The sequence below is a fragment of the Musa acuminata genome, chromosome BXJ3-3 (genome assembly GCF_036884655.1).
Source record: "Musa acuminata AAA Group cultivar baxijiao chromosome BXJ3-3, Cavendish_Baxijiao_AAA, whole genome shotgun sequence".
NCBI lineage: Eukaryota > Viridiplantae > Streptophyta > Magnoliopsida > Zingiberales > Musaceae > Musa > Musa acuminata.
In genome coordinates this window covers 36,403,810-36,419,568 of record NC_088351.1, presented here as the reverse complement: position 1 = coordinate 36,419,568, position 15,759 = coordinate 36,403,810, and the positions used below count along the sequence as shown (strand labels likewise).

The 15,759-nt window shown below is 41.2% G+C and overlaps 3 protein-coding genes across 9 annotated transcripts; 2 read left to right on the top strand and 1 right to left on the bottom strand.

Annotated features, from left to right (window-relative positions):
• Window positions 1-43: 43 nt before the first annotated feature.
• Window positions 44-1,040, top strand: LOC103978721 (ubiquitin-conjugating enzyme E2-17 kDa-like). Its single transcript, XM_009394618.3, has 4 exons — window positions 44-183; window positions 280-407; window positions 488-592; window positions 666-1,040. Exons 1-4 carry the CDS (start codon window positions 114-116, stop codon window positions 807-809), a joined length of 447 nt encoding a protein of 148 aa, XP_009392893.1. The 5' UTR covers window positions 44-113; the 3' UTR covers window positions 810-1,040.
• A 4,878-nt stretch (window positions 1,041-5,918) lies between these two features.
• LOC103978722 (CBS domain-containing protein CBSX3, mitochondrial) lies at window positions 5,919-9,613 on the top strand. Its single transcript, XM_009394619.3, has 6 exons — window positions 5,919-6,076; window positions 7,740-8,002; window positions 8,151-8,232; window positions 8,776-8,849; window positions 9,108-9,168; window positions 9,257-9,613. The coding sequence occupies exons 2-6, from the start codon at window positions 7,745-7,747 to the stop codon at window positions 9,397-9,399; spliced, it is 618 nt and encodes a 205-aa protein (XP_009392894.2). The 5' UTR covers window positions 5,919-6,076; window positions 7,740-7,744; the 3' UTR covers window positions 9,400-9,613.
• A 731-nt stretch (window positions 9,614-10,344) lies between these two features.
• Window positions 10,345-14,835, bottom strand: LOC135633141 (cysteine-rich receptor-like protein kinase 2). Of its 7 annotated transcripts, none has more exons than XM_065142261.1 (9): window positions 14,698-14,830; window positions 14,186-14,306; window positions 13,282-14,082; window positions 13,053-13,163; window positions 12,752-12,891; window positions 12,365-12,575; window positions 11,866-12,100; window positions 11,540-11,702; window positions 10,345-10,980 (listed from the first exon to the last, which is right to left on the bottom strand). In XM_065142261.1, the coding sequence occupies exons 3-9, from the start codon at window positions 14,057-14,059 to the stop codon at window positions 10,645-10,647; spliced, it is 1,974 nt and encodes a 657-aa protein (XP_064998333.1). In that variant the 5' UTR covers window positions 14,060-14,082; window positions 14,186-14,306; window positions 14,698-14,830; the 3' UTR covers window positions 10,345-10,644. The 7 variants fall into 7 exon arrangements, with proteins under 7 accessions (XP_064998333.1, XP_064998335.1, XP_064998332.1 ...); XM_065142263.1 differs by having other exon boundaries at window positions 14,202-14,306; XM_065142260.1 differs by having other exon boundaries at window positions 14,665-14,817.
• Window positions 14,836-15,759: the final 924 nt, after the last annotated feature.

The window sequence follows — 15,759 nt, the reverse complement described above, 5'->3', positions numbered from 1 at the left end:
GCATCACCAACACCAGGGACTACTTTGGCTATATAACTCCTCCCCCGTCGTCAGCTCTACTCAACGCCGTTCCGAACTCCAAGGTTCTTCTTCTTTCTTCCTCAGCATGATCAATGGCGTCGAGGAGGATAATTAAGGAGTTGAAGGACCTGCAGAGAGACCCACCAACTTCGTGCAGTGCAGGTGCACACGTCAGGCTCAGCTACTCCTCCTTCCTGTTAACTAACAGAGCTTCTAGTGCCATGATCATTGTGTTGTTGCTTTTGGGTTTTTGCTCAGGACCTGTGGCTGATGACATGTTCCACTGGCAAGCCACCATCATGGGGCCTAACGACAGCCCATATGCTGGCGGCGTCTTCCTTGTCAACATCCACTTCCCACCAGACTATCCCTTCAAACCTCCCAAGGTAATGACTCTCGCCGTTGTTTCAGCACTAACTCGATCCAAGTCCAACTCTCCTTTATGTCCATGATGTGTTGCGAGTAGGTAGCATTCAGGACCAAGGTCTTCCATCCCAACATCAACAACAACGGCAACATCTGCTTGGACATACTCAAAGATCAATGGAGTCCAGCCTTGACCATATCCAAGGTAAGGTGATTCACACGTACGTCTCTGCAGTCTACTTCTCCTCCTCCTCCTCCTTGATGAACGCTGCGTGCAGGTGCTGCTGTCCATATGCTCCTTGCTCACGGATCCAAACCCCGATGATCCGCTGGTGCCTGAGATCGCTCATCTGTGCAAGAACGATCGTATGAGATATGAGTCCACTGCTCGGAGCTGGACGCTGAAGTATGCCATGGGTTAAGCACAGCAAGGAGAATTGGATCCAGAGATTGCTCAGCGTTTGCTGATGGATACAGCAGCACCTGCAAGAGAAGTACAAGGATAAGACTGATCTTATTGTTATGTCGACAGCGTCTTTGATTGAGTTAACCATGTTGTTTATGGAGTCCTTTTCCTTTTTTCCTTTGTCTTTTCTATTTTTATCGTCATATTATATGCAGTAGAATGAATTCAAGACTTATTTCTACGTGAACTTACTGAGACTTAATTGTCTCTCAGTACTCCAAAAACGAGTTAGACGTGTTAGAAAAAATTATCCTCTGAGTCAACTTAACATGGTCCGAGCTTTAGGGTGTAAGAGCATTCAACCTGACTCTAAGATAGTTCTTGAGTGTCTCTGAGGTGGTTCTTGAATAGCTCTGATGTGATCAGAGTTAGTTCCTAAGTAGCTCTGATGCGAGGGTCGAGCTTCCTAAGCTCCACATGTATTAAGATCGATGTCGGAAGATGCAACTACCCCAACTTCCTCCTTTGATGTTTTGTCATGTGGGAGAAAGAGAGAAGACAAGCCTAAATGATCACCCGAATAATTTCTCTTAAACTATTATCCATGGGGGCAAGTAGGTAGAAGTGACGGGGATCCTTTCTTTTCACACTAGTCTCCATGTGATGACAGATGTTAGATGGTGATTGGCCATAAAAATGTTCTCTATAATTTGTTCTTCTTGAGGCATCTTTTGGGGCTCATGTTAGAAGGGTTCGGAGTATGATGGTCAATTCACTTGGCAAGCCTATCGCCAACTTGTTTCTTCGTCACACAAAGGAGATGCCAATAAGTGTGGGTTAGGTTTTTAGACTTGTGTCTTGAGCACCTTTGGCCTTATGTCTCCGCTATAGCAGATTTATCTTGGTGTGGGGCGGATTTTTTAGCTCACACTTCGGGCACGTTGAGCCCTACGTCTACGCTATAGTGGATTTATTTTGGTGCATGTTAAATTTCTTGACTCACACGCCTTGGGCATGTTTGGCCTTGCACCTCCATCGTAGCGGATTTACCTTGGCGTTGGTTGGATTTTTTGATTCACACACCTCGAGCATGTTAAGCACTAGATCTCTACCATAGCGGAGTTATCTTGATGCAAGCCAGGTTTCTCGTTTAATATGCCTCAAGCACATTTGGCCCTATGCCTCTACCATAACAGATTTATTTTGATGTGGGTTAGATTTCTCGACTCACATGCCTCGAACATGTTTGGCATTGTGTCTTCATCATAATGAATTTATTTTGACATAGGTCAGGTTTCTCGACTCACATGCTTCGGTCACGTTTGGCCCCACACCTTTATCATAGTAAATTTATCTTGATTTAGGTCAAGTTTTTTGACTCATATGCTTCGGGGGCATGTTTGGCCCTGTGCCTCCACCATAATGGATTTATCTTGACATGGGTCGAGTTTCTTGACTCATACGTCTTGGGTATGTTTAGCTTTATGCCTCTGTCGGAGTGGACTTATTTTGATGTGGGTCGAGTTTCCCAACTCACATACCTCAGGCACGTTTGGTCTTATGCCTTCACTGTAGCTAGTTTATCTTGGTGCAGATCGAGTTTCCTAACACATGCCTCAGGCATGTTTTGGCCCTTCACCTCCGTCGTAGTGGATTTATCTTAATACGGGTCGGGTTTCCCGACTCACATGCCACATATATATTTGGCCTTGCACTTCCACCTTAGCAGATTTATCTTAACATAAGTCAGATCTCCCAACTTATACGTCTTGGGCATGTTTGACCCTATGACTCCACCATAGCAGTTTTATCTTCTTTCCACCATAACAGATTTTTAAATCTTTCTACCATTGCAAGCCTCGAGTTCTCATTCCATTGTGGCAGGTTTCGAGTTCTCTTTCTGTCATGACAGATATCAGACCTTCTCGCCGTGGTAGGCCTCTTTGGATTTGCCCTCGAAGAGACACTTGGCTTGATTGCATGAGGAGAGAGATTGACCTCCTTATAAATCTCCTCCCCCCGTGGGGTGGGATTTATTCTTTCATCTGAGTCTCCAGAGCTGAGAGTCTTCAGAGCCTCGAGAGTTCTCAGTCTCACCCCTAAGACTCCTTAGGAGCATCTCCTCCCTCACCTCAGTTCTCGATAAGGTAAGCCGGTCTTTAAGTCCTCCGTCTCAGCATTAGTTCTACTATTCAATCTTAGGCTCGGGATATCTCTCCCTTCTTGTACAAATTCTTCTCGATCCTTTAACCGTCAACCGATCAAGGTTTATGCTTCATCTTCAAGTAGTCCGAGGGCAAAGAAAGTTGGGTCCTCCTCATCGGAAGGGGCTCTCCTATGAACTCGATGGTTCTTCAAGATTTGGAGTCTACGAGAAGTTCTCATGACTATGACTCAATAGTAAGCGCATCTCTCTTAGATCGCTTGAGGGCTATATATTGTATCTCAACCGAGTTCAACCCACAAGTTCCCCGGCCTTGTCAACGCTCATTCGATCCTATCTAAGGGTCCTTTTATTTATCTTATGACACCCTCGAGGCAGGCCGTCAACTTCATTTTCACTCAGTGATAGTGTCTTATTTTTAATGATGGAGGATATCATCCTCCCAAATGACACCTAACTCGTGATGATTTTGATAGTGTTTATCAGGTAATGTTGATGTGTCGATATTACTCTAGTCTGCACCCTTTTTTTCACATATTTCCATTTGTGCAAAGGAAAATTTGGCTACTACCTAGCCACTCGAAAGTGTTTCAAAGTTAGTAGTGCCCCTTTCAATAATAAAGGCTAAAAAGAGCGCTTCTTTCTCATGAGTTTAAGTTAAGATTAGGGATTCAACCTTACTTGGTCGGTGCACTATATTGATAGCACCCCTTCCTTCCTGTTGGATAAGGAAACGAATCAAGTGCTTCGATTAAGGGATATTCTTTTTACCTTTAATACAGTCTGAAAGATGGATGAGGAGTAGTTGGTCGATGTAGGTCTCAACCTAGCTCCTTAGGGTACAACCCGAAATTTTCCTTACTTTATTAGACTTTTCTCATCATGTTAAGGGGGGTCAGCTTGGGTCTCAAGCAAGGCGACTTAGGTCATTCTTGCTTTCCTCATCGAGGCGATCTTTAGGCCAAAGTCAATGGTGGTTGCTCATGTCACGAACTTTTGCATGTCTCCTCGTACTTGCTTGAGACCATCACCTTAGTGGCTATGTATTGATTGGCTCTCCGGAAGACTTTGGATACAGACATCGATGACCTCTCTACCAATAACCAAAAAAGGTGAGAGGGCTTAAGCCCTATCATGAAAGCTTGAATCATGAGTGATGGATGGGCCTCTTGCATATATCAGATCTCATTGGTGAACTAAGTGATGAAGTTAGAGAGTGCCTCTTCCTTCCTTTGCTTGAGCCCAAGCAATTTCATCGTCAATTGTCTTAGGCATATATTATTGAGGAAGTAGAGTTCAAATTTCCTTATAAGATGAGCGAAGGAGCCAATTGAGGGTGGTTTCAAATAAGTGTACCACTCTCGTGCTGGGCCCCTTAATGTCATCGGGAACACATGACACATCTAAGTGTCTAAGGTGCCGGAGAGAGACGTCTCGGCACGAAAGGTGATAGTATGCATAATTGGGTTGGTGCTATTATCAAAGGCTTCTAGTGATAGAAGGTGGAAGTTAGTCGGGATTGATTCTTCTTGAATGATCTAGGTGAATGAGGAGCAACTCAAGGTAGGATTGAGTGGGTTCTCCCCTTGGACTACTAGAGCTCTCGTTGCATCTCGTCCGTGCTTGATCCATTTCTTATAGTTGGACCTAGGGAGTCATCCATTGAATCCACCAATTGGGTCTCAGACTCGGGCGAGGCAGGGTGGTGCTATGACAGTGCGTTGAACTCCACCACTGGGGAGCGATGTGCTCTTTTGGTTATGAGCCTGAATAACCTCGAGGGATCTTGAAAGGTTGGTACTGTGTTAGTTGAGGGGACTTCGATAAGTGCCAGAGGCAATGGTGGTTAAGATGTCGATCATGGCTAAGAGGATGGTGCTACTTGTTGGGCTAGCTAACGCCTGGGGGATAGCCTACATCATGCCCGTGAGTGTTTGCACCCGATGGGTGAGGTTCAAGAATACTTTGATTGGAACAAACAGGTGACTTGAATTTGTCCCCAAGGGTAAGAGACCTGGGTCATTGAACATACGTTAGTATCATGTCAGCGTTTGCACTTAAGTAAACGTATCAACATGAGGGAAGGACAGAGGCTATACCCCTTAAGTAAAAGTGTTATGGATTGGAGGCAATGCCTCCTCGCTGGAGCATTCATTGAGAGGGTTAATGAGTAGATGTTCTTGTGACATCGAACCCTCATTCTAGAGCCAAAATATTATGAGAATTTGTTATTAACTTTTGAGTCGACCTGACGTGGTCCGAGCCTGAGGGCATAGGAACATCCAATATGACTCTAAAGTAGTTCTTGAGTAGCTCCGGGGTAGGGGCTGAGCTTCTTGAGCATTACTTATACTAAGACCGATATCGGAAGATGCTTTTTGATCCGATCCTTCCGATGTTCAAGTTAGTCCAAGGTCCTTTTGAAATATCAATTTTTTCTAAGAAAGAAAGCCCTTGGCATAGTATCGAGGATAGCTTTTATACGTAGTCAAAAGATGAGACAAGCTTATAACCATCACAACTTCCCCCTTGGACATTTTGTTTGCATGGGCGATAAAGATGAGACGTGCTTGAACGGTCATCTGAACGATATTTTTTGAACTGTTGTTCACGGTGTGGTAAGGCAGGTGGAAGGTGACAGAGACTCTTTCCGCGCCAATCTCCACGTGACGATAGATATTCCACATCAAGATCAAAATAATGTTATTGTATCATAAATATAATCAAAAAATTAGTTATGGTAAAAAAATTAATAATGAATAAAGAGATACTAAAAATATAACAAATATTTAGTCATAATGTTATTAGGAATATTATGGAAGATTACTAAAATAGTTGGGTCATTGGCCTTCCTGCAAGTTATTGGTTCGGATTACGAAGAAAAGAAAAGATGCGTAGTTATCAACTGACGTATCATTTGGTTGTTTATGCGCATTAATGACGACACCCATAAAGCGACGTTGCTATGATAGGTAGGCGACTTCATTTATGAGGGTTTCCTTGTGTGCCCTGCCGCCGCCGCCGACGCTCCCCTATCCACTCCTCTGCTATCAACTCTCTATCTCTCTCACACGATCGATCCGTCCATATCGCTCGGTGAGACCGCCTTCCTTCTCGAGGTGAGACCCCTCGGGTAGACTGAAGCCTACTCCTTCGGTCAACTCTTTCATCCTTTATGCACGATTTGCAGCAGCAGCAGCGTGATATTTCTTCATCGTTTCACTCTAATTTTCTTCCAGCCGTTTTTGTTTGTCCGTGGTTGCTTTCCTATCGTTTAAAGCTTTTAGCTTTTGTGGGAGATTCCGATCTCTCCTTATCTGATCCCGTCCAGATCTCCTGTACTTTGTGGGTGTGATATTTGCCTCCTTGTTTTCTGAGAATGTCTCCCAAGATGATACAAATGAGTAGCAGAGTGTATGTTTAAGACCGTGAAAAAGTGCGGATTTTTTTGGGTCTCATAATATTTTTTCTTTCTGTTATTTTTTCTTATAAAAAAATAGGAGGAATAAGAAAGGAGAAATTTGAACACTTGTTTGATCAAAACGTAGAACCAAATGATCAAAAGAAATGGAGATCTTGTTTATCAAAACAATTAGGTGGTGTGGACCGAGAGCGTATTGCTTTGTCCTCTTTTGATTGAAACGTAAAATCGAGTCATAGGAGCGGAAATACAAGTTGTGGATGAGATTTCATTAGCTGACAAGGGTGGAGAAGCTACATAAGGCAGTTTATTACAGTGATTTCAGTCTTGGATCTGTACAAAGGTTGGCATTTTGCTTTGAAAATGTTTATGACACATGTTGATGTCTACCGCAATTGTCGGTGCTAAGTTCCTTGCCAAGGACGTGTTGTTTAAAAAATCTGAGGGGCTTTTTGATGGTTCCTAAAAATCTGTAGAGACTTTCAAGACATCTCCAGAACAAAAATAGCCTAGAATCTGATATAAATGACAAGCTTGTTATCTAGGAAGCAACACTCATCTCAAAAGCTACAAATAAATAAACTAAATATAACTATTGTGTAGTACTAGCGGCTGGGTTTGAAAGACCTTAGTCTTGTCTTTTTGAGGTGGACTCACTTCCAAGCTTTATGCTGTTGTTCAAGTACCATCAGGATGGTAAGATTTAAGATGCATGCCACGTGAAACTTCTCGAGCTGGATCTTTTGTTGCTTCGTTGGAGATGAGAAATATTTTGAACGAAGAGGATGTTTGCAAGCCATCATGCTTCTGCTTTGTTGCAATACGGTAAGCTTCTGTTGGCAAAAGTTACTGGCAAGCTTCCGGTAGAGTGACACAATGTACCGCTGTGTCATCTCTATATCTCTGCCTGTTACAGATTGACTTTCCTGAAGCTAGCCTGCTCGTAAATCTATAGACCGAAACTGATTATCCAGGAGCAAGTTAGACAAGATAGTTGGAAGGTTCAGAACAGCGTTAAACATGTGATTTTTAAAAGCTAACCTTGGCCTTTTTTCAAAGATAAGTCTCCATGTTATGAACTTTTCTTCTGAAGTTCTAGTATTAGTCTCGTTCTGAAGTTCTATTATTAGTCTCGTGGACGGTGAAGGATGTTATTTTAAAAGGATAATATGCAATCCATAATGAAATGCTCTGTTATTCCATGCCTTATGTCTTGTTCCATTCTTTAATCGTTGAAGCAACTCTTTCATCGTGTATCTTTCCTTTAAGCTGCATGAGTATGGTGGATTCTGAGATGAGATGCTTGTTTATTTTAGAGTTGGATAATCAAATGGTCTAATGACTGCACTATTAATTGCCAGGAGAAATGCAGAGAGCACTCCAATCATTACGATTGCATGGAAATGTTATTAAAAATGCTATGCTCCAACATATTCGTGTCATGAACCCAGCCACGCTACCTACTGTGTTTTCACGTTTTGAGTCAGTTTCTTCTGCTCGATTGGAAGAGCATGGATTTGAAAGCACCACCATCCGAGATATTATGAAAGCTAAAGGCAAGAGTGCTGATGGTTCCTGGCTGTGGTGCACAACTGATGACACTGTTTATGATGCTGTGAAGTCGGTATGATTTTTCTTAACCATAATATTTGATTGTTAATTGTTTGGCATGGGATTGTGTTGTGAAACCTGACATATATGGTATTTACAAGCATATGCACATTACTGCTGTTATTCATGTAAATTGCCCTGTTTGCTTTGAGCATTTTCAGATGACACAACACAATGTCGGAGCTTTAGTGGTGGTGAAATCTGGAGAAGACAAGGCAATTGCTGGGATTGTCACTGAGAGAGGTAGTCACTATTCGACACACTATTTTGATAGTGGTGAATTGCTACTTGTACAAAAACATATATTCACACGGAACTAATGTGCCTTTTCTTGCATGCGCAAATGTACACACATGCACATGCCTCTGTTCAGGCACAAAAAAGGAGAAGAAAATGTGGTCTAATTTAGTGGCTGGTGGAAGATCTACTTCTCTAGAGAAATAAGCTGAGAGCCTTATGCAGACCTAAAAGTGCTGTGGTGGAGTACCACTAGAATCTAGTGGCAGTTTTGCCAAAGGCAAACTTGTTTTTGGACACTCAAGTGGAGGCACGCAAGTGTACCACCAGAGCCATTGGGTTGTGTGTCACTCAATTAGAGACTCACAAGGCTAGATGACAAGAAATTTTTTTGAAAAAGATGAATGGAAAATTAGAGAACCGTTTCTAATGATTTGTTCTGGAAAATACAATTATCATTCTGCTATTCACAGTAATTGTTCATCAATCATCTTCATGTGGATGTGCAATTTTGGACATTCACTAAGGATGAAGATTTTCATTTTTCAGATTATCTCCGGAAGATCATTATCCAGGGCAGATCGTCCAAATCAACTAAAGTTGGAGACATCATGACTGAGGAGGTAACTTCGAGCTGCTATTGTTGCAATATGCTGCTTGTTTAAAATAAGATTGTCCATTTCCTTTGCCCCGGTATTCAAAATTATGCTATACTGATCTGAATAATTCATATAAGGAGCAGAATTTGCAGCAAATAATAATCTCTATGGTGGAGTTGTACAAACGCTGCTCTCCTTAAAATCAACAAATAGTGAAGTACTTCTTTCACTTGCATTTCTTTTTCCTGTCGTGCTAAAACTTCATTGGCCTCTTATGACCAGAACAAATTGATCACTGTGACACCAGATACCAAAGTTCTGCGGGCAATGCAACTTATGACAGGTTTGCTGTGTTCTACATACCATTAGTTGCATGTAAGTAGTGGCTATACAAAGTGATATCAATGTGTTGTGGTCTTCTTTGTTGATAGATAACCGCATCAGGCACATCCCTGTGATTGACAACAACGGTATGATCGGCATGGTCTCCATCGGTGATGTTGTTCGAGCCGTGGTGAGCGAGCATCGCGAGGAGCTGAACCGTCTCAATGCATATATCCAAGGGGGTTATTAGAAGTCTTTTCTAGGATCTAATAATGCTCAATGATGATGGCGAAGAAGATGGTTTTGAGCAGTAGGCGTCGGGACCTTATGCTACTTGTTAAGCATGTGTGTACATATATGTCGTGCTTTGCTTGCGCGTGTGTTGGTCTTTGCTAACTGGATAAACCTTCTTATCCACTCTATCCAGTGAAGTTTATGGGTAAGCTCGTTGGATCTTTTGTGCTTGTTGGTTGTTGTTATTATTGGCGAGAGATTTGCATTGCATTCTTTTTGCGTATCTCAAGCCATCAAAAATTGATGGTTTTGGTGAATAGATGTGCACAAAGTGATTCAATTATCGCATGATGTACGAGAGATACCTTGAATCGACTGCAAAATGAATCATGGACATGAAGTGTGGAATGATGCTGCCAAAACCGTGATTGATTAAATGAAAATATGTCAACTTAGATTAAAGAGTTATACATAAAGAGTCAGGTGGCGAATTGCTTCTCCAACAAAAGAAGGTTAGTTGTCTTGGGAAATTTGCTAGCTTGTGAGCGAGGGAGTTGTGCTGTCTTGCAACATGGTTTCATTCGTCTGTGTTGGTCTTCTTAGCAAAATGAAAGATGTCGAGCGTCAAGTTGCAGAGGGTCCATGAAGTCCGATGAGATCTGCAAGAGAGATATTCTCATGAGAAATCATCTTGAGACCTCGCGTAAGTGTTTTGTTATTTGCATATTATTGCATTCAAAATTTTAATATCTAACTATTTATCCTCCAACTCTACCGAGACATTCGTGTTGATTCGTGCATTATGCATTATTACAAAGACATCCGTGTTGATTAGTGCATTATGTATTATTACAAAAATGATAGAAAACATAACATTCACAACTTCTACATCGAACTATTTATCCTCCAACTCTATCGAGACATTCGTGTTGATTAGTGCATTATTACAAAAATGAATCCATGCGTAAACGTCGTCATTTGGTGTAATAATTTTTTTTATAATTTATACAAAAAAAGACTAATCACTCTCCATACAAGTAGACTTACTCAAATCGTTTCCTAAAAACCCACAAGCAAGAATAAAACCAGCATATTGCATTCCTTCACATCACACTTGCTAGATTTTGTGGCTTTTGGTGCCACTTCAAATCTATATATCATGGTCATACCTATTTGGTTTTCAGTCTTATAATCTACCTAGGAATAGCATACTATTCCCCATATGGAGACACTCGTAGATCACCATGGAGACTGGAGACTGTCATCGTGGATCGAAGGAGCCGGTTGAGACATTGGCAATGGAGGAAGGATCTCGAGGCTGATCTATGTCTTCCTTGGTTTCATCTAGCTCCATGGAAGCATCATCAGTAAAAGGTGGTTTGGTGGGTGCAGGTGGCTGCTTCTCCCGATCCAACAGCATCTGCAATGCACAAGAGACCGACGGCCTAAATGTCGGGATCTCCTGGGTGCATAGAAGTCCAACATGAAACATCTTCATCACTTCCTCTTTCACAGCATCGCCATCTGCGTATCCGTCCAGAGTTATATTTGGATCCATCAACTGTTCCACTGTTCCTGATTGAAAATGCTTCCATGCCTACACATCCAAAGATTAGACATTTAGTGACATCGGTCATTCAATATTGTTACTGATGTTCTTTCTTATGCTTCACTTTTTATGCTCATAGAGCAGATACCGTGAATGTGCATATCTTTTATGCTTCACTTTTTATGCTCATAGAGCAGATACCATGAATGTGCATATCAAGGAACTTCAACACCTCATTCATGTGATTGGAAGGTCTAATGGCATCTTAGCCGAGGCTTAAATATACACTTGAACTAATATGGTTGATATTTTCGACCAATTAGGATTCAACACCTGAATTCCAATCAGTCGGTATGAAAAAACATTATCTATAATATTTTCGATGAGAAGAATATCCCCTTGGTCACTCTATATGAATAGGAACCTTCATGTGATTGTCGAAGAGACATGAAATCATGACCCTGAAAATTTTTTTCTTGGGAAAATCACCTTTAAGAAATGTTAGACCACCTCAAAGGCCTTATTCTCAAACATGACAACCCTAAAACAATAGGTGATACTAACAAATTCCATAGAATAATATAGCAATTTATGGTCAGCCACTTACTTGAGTTAGCAAACTCTCCGAGGACTCAGAATCATATTCACAAATTTTGCTCCTATTGTTAGATATTCCAGTCACAATCTCTATCATAAGCACCCCGAAACTGTAGACATCGGCCTTCTCTGTTAATTGTCCATGGGCTATGTATTCTGGAGCCATGTAGCCTCTGTAAGCAGATGATGAAATTTATCAAGCATACATAAATAGTAGGCACAAGAAAGCATGTGAATTGCCAGGCGATACAAAGTTTAAGTGATGCAAAAGAGTTGTTTTGCTCATTCAAGCATTCCATGGCACTTTAAACAGAAGGATGAGGCAAGATTACTTACAGGGTTCCTGCTATCGCCGTGCTTATATGACTTTTGTCACCTTGGAATGATCTTGCTAGTCCAAAATCGGCAATTTTAGCTCGAAACTTTAAATCTAACAGAATGTTGCTTGCTTTGATATCCCTGTGAATGATTTTGACCTTGGGGTTCTCGTGCAGGTACGACAGACCTTCAGCAGTGTCGGTAATGATGTTAAATCTTTTACGCCAATCTAATGCTTTACCGTTTTCCCGATCTGTCAAAACCATGTAGAATGCATTTTGTTACAATAAAAATAGGTTAATCATGCAGCAACATTGGGAGAAGAGGCAATGCTTGTGAAAATAGCAGCTTTCAAAAATTACATGCGGACACAGCTAAAAATTCTACCAGCATATAGACTTCTGGTCCTACAATTGCAGTATTGACACTTGTTATAAGAGGAAGGAATTAGAGTGTGTCATATTAGTTGCCAGACTGAAGCAACAACAGTATCAAAATGGTCCCGTAAGTATTTTACCAAATAAGAAACGATCAAGGCTCTTGTTTGGAAGGAACTCGTAAACAAGTAGGCTTTCAGGTCCCGAACAGCTGCAACCCAACAATCTGACAAGGCTCTTGTGCTCCACACTGCTGATTATGTTAACTTCATTGTAAAAATCTGAAACCCGGTGTTTATTGTTAAAGAATAGCCTCTTCACAGCAATTTCTCTTCCATCAGATAGAGTTCCCTATCAACCAGTTGCAAGTTTATCAAACACGAGATATTGATCATGGATTCTCTGCTTCAACTGCAGAATTTTCCTGATTCTTTTATATGGTAATATAGTCCATCGAGCTTATTTATCTGAGAAAATGAGAAAAATAGCACCAAAAAATTCCGACGGAAATGTGATTTGTTCGTTACCTTGTAAACTGTTCCAAACCCTCCCTGCCCAAGCTTGTTGGAAATGGAAAAACCTCCAGTAGCTTTCTCGAGTGTGGAATACTTGAAATTCAAACTACTATCATAAAGGGCTGATGCCAATCTCGTAGCATTATTTGCACCTGAAGAATATGCATAATACAACCATTAGATGATCGCAAAGGTTGAATTTAAACATAGTTCTGCTACTTATGAAACGAAGTTGCTAGCATCTTGTACATAAAAAGTCATGATATCTTGTCGCACAATGGAACAGTTTACATGTGCTAGTATACTCGATTACCTCTTTTCTTATTCAGTTTCCTTTGCTTCCACATAAACACTCCTACCGTAAGCCCAACACCAATAACCATCAGAGCACTGCCGATAGCAGCAACCATAGCAATGATGCTTCCTGCATATATGTCCAACAAAAAAAGCTGTGTATCAGCCAAGAAGAACGAGTACCTAAAAGAAACAATTATGATCGTAAATTATATCGAGAAATCTATGATCTGTCTGATATCACATACTTCTTCCGAGCCCGCTGCTTTGGTCAGCGTTTAAGAAGTTTGTATCCGAATACCTCAAGAAGCATCCTGTATTGAGTGCACGGCCTTCTGACCAAGGTAAGCATCCAACCACTGAAGCTGATGCATTTTTGAGACAAGCCCTGCACGAGCTCTCATTCAACGTCCGCCAACAATTGACCAAAACGTAAGCCGACTCATTCGAGACCCCATTTCTCAGAGCAGAAGCCTTTGCATAGCCACCATTTCCGGGTGCCTTATCGGTGGCCTCTCGTAAAGCCTGCTGAGCCATCTGCTCAAAGACTCTGCCTTTACGGGTCGCATTCCCACATTTTACCTTGTCTCCAGGACCTGTGTACTCCGTGAAGAAGCTGTAATTCTCTGACCGCATGAAGCAACCATCAAGGAATATACGTCCACTATTAAAGGGGAAGCACTTGGGGAGAACAGTTCGCGCCTCAGCATAACACAAAGCACAATCTAGAGAAGAGAGGTCACCATAGCATTGACCTAATCCATAGTTTCCATCAGGTCCCGAGCCCACTGTTGATATTCCAAAACCGCCGGCTCGTATCTGGTTGCCGACGTTATCCATTACAGCAAGGAAATTTGGAACAAAGGCTGTGGTATTATGTTCCAATTGTCTCCCACACATGACTTCAACCGTTTCAGATCTTGGATCTCCTCTGGTGAATCCATATAGGAACATGAAAACCAGTGGGTGGACGATCAAACCAACCGTAGACATCTGATGAGTGTCGGAACTTCGAATCTTCTTCATAACACAACAAGTACCAGATCTATCTGTCGAATTAGCAAAACCGTAAACATCCATCCACGAAGAAAAAAGAACATTGCAAGTTGATTTCAATATGAATCAGAACATAATTTGAGTCACATTTCTTACTTTAGACCATAAATACCTAACCATACACCGGATGAAGAGAGAGCCTCAGTGATCGTATCTACGGAACATTCTTTCCGAAGTTGCTCTGTACATTGTATTCACTGTCCACCAAGTTTGTTTGCTTAAAGAACAGGACGGAAACATCAAGTTAATTCAAGAAGGAAGTGGTAGATGTCAAAACAAGTGTTCTTTCACATCATGTTTCGGAGCTTAGTAGGAACCCTTCGCAGGTATCGAGAACCAACTCATCTTCTTGCTCTTTTGCTCTTTGCCAGAATTGGACACCTCCGCTTAGATTGATTCTAACTATGAGGAGGAAACAAAACCAAGTTCTGACAGATTTTGCTTGCAAATCTTTGAGCAGTAGGAGCAAGAAACAAGAGAAACATCCGCGACAGCTATAAATCGGGCCGTAATACTTTATGACAAGAACAAGTGCGAAATCAGAAATCCAAGGGGAGAAGACCATACATACATACATGGATCAGAACATAGAGAACCAGAGGGAGTACCCGACGCTTTTGGATTGTAGTGGGTGATTGCGATGGGGAAGAACCCTCCTCCCCCGTCTCTAGCTCAATCCCAGTTCGGAGCTGGCAGGGATTTTTAGGATGGTCGGTCAACCACAAGTCGTCCGGGCGACACTCCAAAGTCAAAGTCAAAAAGGATGCCGTGAGATCCCAAAAGTCTAGAAGGATCCGTGAAAATGTGTTACCTCTGTTGGTTGACTCAGTCGCCCACCCACACGCGTTTTAAGGGGTCGGGTGGCCTTTCACGTGGCAGATGGGACCCACATCCAACTCACGGACAGAAAACTTCTTGTGGGAACTTAAAACCATGGGCAGTGGGCGATGTGAGTTGGATGTGGGTCCCATGGGCAGATGGGACCCACATCCAACTCACATGCTTACATGATATTGGTCCGACGATGACGTAATAAATCCATTTACCGAGACTGATTTCACATAAAATCTAAAATTTTATATTAATATTTTCAAGTATTTGATGTGATGGATGTGAGTGATGTTTAAATGAACCTAATTTAATTCAGATGCATAAGTGTAAAAACTTTGATGTGATCGAAAGACGAATAATCAACCTCTCCATGAGATTCCTTTGATGCTCTAGTTAGTATTAGATGAAGAACAAGAGTCTCAAATAAATATTAAGATGAGCTCACCCAAGAAAATAGATTTTATATTAAATTAATATCCATATGATTAAATTATTTATCAGACTTAGTAATCATATTATGGGATAAATATCTCTATTTAAGTTGGTAAAAATATTTAAAAATTATGATCCCAAATAATGGGTTGTTCATTCTTCCAGAATCTAATTAAAAAATAAAATATAAAAAATTATTGCCTAATTTATTATTTTATAAACCATCTTCTTCAGTCATATTAATTACGCATTTTTTAATATTTCCTAAAAATATATGCACAGATGAGAATTGTCTATAACAACAATAAAATAAAATAAAATTTATGCATAAAATAAGTAATCCACATAAAATTTGGATTTGATTGCACACAATAGAAGCCAATTCATGTGTAGTTGATCAACATAAT

What these genes read in the sequence shown, in the direction of transcription:
- LOC103978721 (XM_009394618.3), top strand. Translation starts at nt 114, where the DNA reads ATGGCGTCGAGGAGGATAATTAAGGAGTTGAAGGACCTGCAGAGAGAC. An exon ending in ACCAACTTCGTGCAGTGCAG is followed by an intron (nt 184 to 279) that starts GTGCACACGTCA and finishes GTTTTTGCTCAG; the next exon opens with GACCTGTGGCTGATGACATG. An exon ending in ATCCCTTCAAACCTCCCAAG is followed by an intron (nt 408 to 487) that starts GTAATGACTCTC and finishes TGTTGCGAGTAG; the next exon opens with GTAGCATTCAGGACCAAGGT.
- LOC103978722 (XM_009394619.3), top strand. Translation starts at nt 7,745, where the DNA reads ATGCAGAGAGCACTCCAATCATTACGATTGCATGGAAATGTTATTAAA. An exon ending in TTTATGATGCTGTGAAGTCG is followed by an intron (nt 8,003 to 8,150) that starts GTATGATTTTTC and finishes GAGCATTTTCAG; the next exon opens with ATGACACAACACAATGTCGG. An exon ending in GAGACATCATGACTGAGGAG is followed by an intron (nt 8,850 to 9,107) that starts GTAACTTCGAGC and finishes TCTTATGACCAG; the next exon opens with AACAAATTGATCACTGTGAC.
- LOC135633141 (XM_065142258.1), bottom strand. Translation starts at nt 14,113, where the DNA reads ATGGATGTTTACGGTTTTGCTAATTCGACAGATAGATCTGGTACTTGT. An exon ending in AAGCAGCGGGCTCGGAAGAA is followed by an intron (nt 13,164 to 13,281) that starts GTATGTGATATC and finishes ACATATATGCAG; the next exon opens with GAAGCATCATTGCTATGGTT. An exon ending in GAAACTGAATAAGAAAAGAG is followed by an intron (nt 12,892 to 13,052) that starts GTAATCGAGTAT and finishes CATATTCTTCAG; the next exon opens with GTGCAAATAATGCTACGAGA.